The sequence below is a fragment of the Penaeus vannamei genome, chromosome 27 (assembly GCF_042767895.1).
Source record: "Penaeus vannamei isolate JL-2024 chromosome 27, ASM4276789v1, whole genome shotgun sequence".
Lineage (NCBI taxonomy): Eukaryota > Metazoa > Arthropoda > Malacostraca > Decapoda > Penaeidae > Penaeus > Penaeus vannamei.
The window spans coordinates 22,160,840-22,165,839 of NC_091575.1; the positions used below are offsets into that span (position 1 = coordinate 22,160,840).

Consider the following 5,000-nt stretch of genomic DNA (forward strand, 5'->3'; position numbering starts at 1 on the left):
TTCTAAGGGCGACCTCAACCTTGAGACAAACTACAATTCAAACGGGCATTCGTGGTCTACTAAAAGCAGCTTCAATCTGAGATGTGACACGGACCGTGGAGGACCGATTCCCTGGGTTGACGGCGCACTGGCTGAGCCGACCTGTTCGAGAAAGCCGGAGAGGAATTCCCATTCCTTTGGGGAAAATACGTCCACAGCAACAAATATCTGTGAAATATATAATCAGGTGAGTTGAATCACTCATGTGCCTTTTTTTCTTACCAACAATGCAATAGACAGACTTTTCACGTGACTAGAATTAGATCTAATTTGACTTCTGTTGATCAGAATTTGTTTGGCTTTGGGGACGAGGAACCGCAGCTGGACCAAGGACTTCAGCTTACAGACGGTCCTTTGTTGCTGGACTCTGGAGACCCTTGCAACAGCAGGCGCACAGCAGAGTTCGCTGACGCTCCCTCGCCGTCCCCTGCAGCAGGAAGGAAGGGATACCGACACAGACACGCCCGGAAGTACCTGAACGACGAAGTTCTCCAGAAGGAACGGAACCGCGAACTCAACAACGAGGCGTCGGCCCTGTACCGGAAGAGGAAGAAAGAGACCGCCTCTAAGTCGGAAGATCATCTGCGACATTTGCAGCAAGAAAATGATCATCTGTGCAATAAACTACAACTCCTGACCGTGCAAAGTGACTGGTGCCACGACGTTTACGTGAAGTACAACGATTATTTTGCACCGTCCCTAGACGGCACCTTGCTTCCCTAAGATAAAACCATCAAATGTAACCTTAGACTTTGAATCTCTTAGTATTATTTCATTAAACATAAACTTCAGACAAATGATCGTATGTTATTTCAAATTCCCTAACAAGTTTGTATGTAGGTATTTGTACATACACATGCACACATGTATATATATATATATATATATATATATATATATATATATATATATATATATATATACACATTTATGTTTAGAAAAAAACATATAGACATTTAAATATATATATAAATTATATATATATATATATATATATATATATATATATATATATATATATATATATATATATATATATATATGGGTATATATACTATACACATGTATATATATCTCAAACCAGGCGAGATAAGGAAAAAAAAACATATATCCTATATAGAATGAAAGAAAGATAGGAAAGAATTGAAAGATAGCCCTACATTAAAGAGAGAGAGAGAGAGAGAGAGAGAGAGAGAGAGAGAGAGAGAGAGAGAGAGAGAGAGAGAGAGAGAGAGAGAGAGAAGGGATGAGCAGAATATACCGTTACGTTAAATAAAATAAAACAACCTGGCAACCTAGAGGAATTCAAGGTCAGTCCAAAACAGAGAGTTCGAGATCTAGTGATGGAGAATGACCATGGCAAATAAAGACTAATACAAAAAATATGGGGTTCTTGTGTCATCTAGCCATAATGGGCGTGCCTTGTGCCATGCCATAGTGTCATGACTCCCGCTACCCATATTTTCTCCTCATCATCGTGTCAGCAAATGGTATCCATCGAGACCACCACCTTGTGTTGTAGTTCCATTCGCCCGACGTTAAAATGTGTTTGGAAATGATCTGAACTGGATGCGACGTGTCCCGAACCCCCTCCATGCCTGGATTACGAGGCATATCCTGAACGTGGATGATGTCCACTTTCTCGTGAAGTTGGCACTATGCACCCTTCACATGTTCTTGTCCAGCCTTCAGCCTCGGCTTCTTGAACGAAGTGCAAACCAGAGCCGAGCAACTGACCCACCAGAAGCCCCGACCTACTCGGCTGCCTCTTCGATTCTTTTACTACTGTCGCGATGCGTCGGGACTGTGCGTCATCCACGGAGCCCGCAGGCAACACAACCACACCTGCCTGCACTCCGGCCGCTGTGAGCAGGAGCGTGCACCAAGACCGCTCACGCTGCCCACACGGGAGACACGAGCTCGCTGTATGTGAATGTACATGCATAAATGTGTATGTTTTTTTTTTTTTTTTTTTTTTGTGTGTGTGTGTGTGTGTACTTTTTATAATTTTATTCTAGTGCTCTATTTTAGATTAGTACTAACAAACCATAGATTTATATGTATAAGTATATCTATGTATATATGCATATTGAGGGACAGCCTTCAATAGAGAGACCAGCAACTCATGCAGAATACACACACACACATACAGACACACACACACACACACACACATATATTCTACGAATACAGGGCCCGTTAAGGGGCTCTCAGCGTTCCAGTTACAATCTAAGACTTGAGGCCATCTGATTTTTCTTCATTTCAGGAATTGTACCATGCTGATTTGTAAGATTACGTTGATTTAGTTCCTTTCAAATATATTTATATCTTTTTAGCACACATATTTCATTATATTTGTCAAATGGAATTTGTTTTGTTTCCCAGAGTAGCAGAGAAAGGCAGACATAGAGCATGTCTCTCTCTAGCTGAACGTATATGTGGGTAAAATAGCTGTTCCATATATATATATATATATATATATATATATATATATATATATATATATATATATATATATATATATATATATATATATGACATGTTGATAACCCCCCCTCAAAAAAAAAAAAAAAAAAAAAAAAAGTGGCGGGAAAAGGGAAGCGGTGGTACGGGTTTCGACCCCGTTTCATTCGCTTCGTTTTTCTCGCTAGTGTTCTGCGCTGCTGAAAGTTGGAGCCCAAGTGCAGCTGATGAAACCTTCAGGCTATACGTGAAATTCTAAAACATATTTGGCACAGGTATACATGTATGCGAATCTTCTTGCCTGTATACTTTATCTTTATGTCTGCATATGCAATCAGAGATACCATAGTTTTCCATGTCTGTATTGCTGTATCATTTTCATTACTATCCATCTTTTCGATATCGGTAAAATAATTAGTGATACTACGTTTAACGTACGTATCAATGCCATTTTATTTATTTATATATATATATATTTTTTATACATGTCTAAATATGTGAATATCTAAGCATACACACTATTTAATGTATAAGGTGCTTCAGTTCATAAACCTTTGCATTCTATGTGTATCCATTTGTATCTTTGTTCGAGGTGATATTTGGAGAGGAACGTGAGCTGTGAATATTGTAACGTTTTCCAGTATATGACAAGAAGCTCTGGCATAAGACTTTTAGGAAGACTGGACGCCGCTAAGGGTCCAGAGGTAGAGAAGGACAAACTAAAATCAAATGTGTGCTAAAATGTTTGATTAAGTTATACATACCTGATATACATGCTGCTTTACAGATATGCGTATTTGTGTACGGTATAAACATGTATATGTATATGTTACCCATTGCAGCAATAATGATAGAATATTGATAATAATTACCATTAATATTTTTATTAGCATTATTATTAGTATTAGCATTACTATTATATTTATTATTAGCATTTTTATCATTATCATCATTATCATCTTCGTCATCATTATGATAGTGATAATGATGATACAGATAATGATAATGAGTAACAGGAATCTTTCTTGTCACAGTTATGGTGAAAGTATCAGATATCATCATAATCATGATTATTATCAATATTAACAGCGACAATATAAAAGTGACTATTACCAAAGCCATATACATTATATAAAAATGTTAATTATACCATAGAAACAATATATGCAAAATACCGCTCCAGACACTAAGTGAATAAAACATAAATATATGTATATATATACATATATATGAAAATGGATAGATATATTTATGTTCATATATATATACATGTATGGGTATGTGTATATATTCTCTCTCTCTCTCTCTCTCTCTCTCTCTCTCTCTCTCTCTATATATATATATATATATATGTGTGTGTGTGTGTGTGTGTGTGTGTGTGTGTGTGTGTGTGTGTGTGTGTGTGTAAAACATACATATGCTTAAATATATATGAACATGGATAGATGTATCTTTGTCTATATATCTATCTATTTATATATCTTTATTTCTCTGTCCCTCTCTCTCTCCATATATATATATTTGACACGAACACACGCATACACACACACGCTCACATATATTTGTGTGTGTGTGTATGTCTGTATGGGATCAAAAGCGTATTATGAATCACAATAACATTCTCTTAGTTTCATCATCTGCACTGGAGCCTCAACGTTCACTCGTCAGCGCTGAACAGGTGCGAAACCCGTACTGGCTCTTCCCTCTTCTCACCAGTATAAATAGTGCTATTTACTGGATCCTCGTCACTGACTTCGGCAAGTGCCCGCTTACAAAGCCATGCTAAGCCATCCTAGTTGCCTTTCCAAAATCCTCTGCAACGAAACCAACTTCGCCAAACGTCGCCATGTCGGATTACCCAACTCAAGATGCCTTCTACGGCGCCGTCGGAAGCGCAGATGAATATCCAAGTGCCACTTTGATCTTCCGTGACACACAAAGTTCAAATGTCTATGAAGATGAAGAGCCCATTGCCAACTTTGACCTGGATCTTCTGGCAGCCGAACTGTGGCCTGAGTCGAGCGTTGCAGGAGCAGCATCCGACTCGGCGTCTCGTGAAGGAGGCCTTTTCAGTGCCACATCTCTCTCTTCGCAAGACGACGACTTCCTGGTACGTACTCGACAGTTAATGTCAATAAAAATAGGGTATGTAGCAGTCATTATGTGAAAACTTAATCTGGCATATAACTGATGAATGTCTAATCTTTGCAGAGTCTTGGTGCTGTCAATCCAAATGACATGTTCAGCAGTGGGATGCATCCGTCATATCCATCGTCTCACAACACAGAAGGATATGATCCTTATCAGTATTGCGAGCAACAGGCTACCTCCTCTTATTCTCATCAGCCACCGTTGGACCTTTCTCAGTATGATGACAACTTGGAAGAATCATTTCAGCAAATGAATATTTCTCAGCCATACGATCAGCATTCTGGATATGCTTATCATCATGACCAACAAATGAACATTTACCAGCAACCTGATCAACAACCGGCCAT

At 38.6% G+C, this 5,000-nt stretch overlaps 2 protein-coding genes across 2 annotated transcripts in view; both read left to right on the forward strand.

Annotated features, from left to right (window-relative positions):
* Positions 1-794, forward strand: part of LOC138866798 (uncharacterized) — a 1,283-nt gene extending 489 nt beyond the window's left edge. Inside the window, exons 1-2 of the mRNA XM_070140546.1 lie at positions 1-226; positions 328-794. The exon at positions 1-226 is cut by the window's left edge and continues 489 nt beyond it. Of these exons, the coding sequence (XP_069996647.1) occupies positions 1-226; positions 328-762 (661 nt within the window). The 3' untranslated portion in view covers positions 763-794. The remainder of the gene's footprint in view (positions 227-327) is intronic.
* Positions 795-4,272: 3,478 nt separating this feature from the next.
* Positions 4,273-5,000, forward strand: part of LOC138866799 (uncharacterized) — a 1,597-nt gene continuing 869 nt past the window's right edge. The window contains exons 1-2 of the mRNA XM_070140547.1: positions 4,273-4,612; positions 4,714-5,000. The exon at positions 4,714-5,000 is cut by the window's right edge and continues 869 nt beyond it. Of these exons, the coding sequence (XP_069996648.1) occupies positions 4,349-4,612; positions 4,714-5,000 (551 nt within the window). The 5' untranslated portion in view covers positions 4,273-4,348. The remainder of the gene's footprint in view (positions 4,613-4,713) is intronic.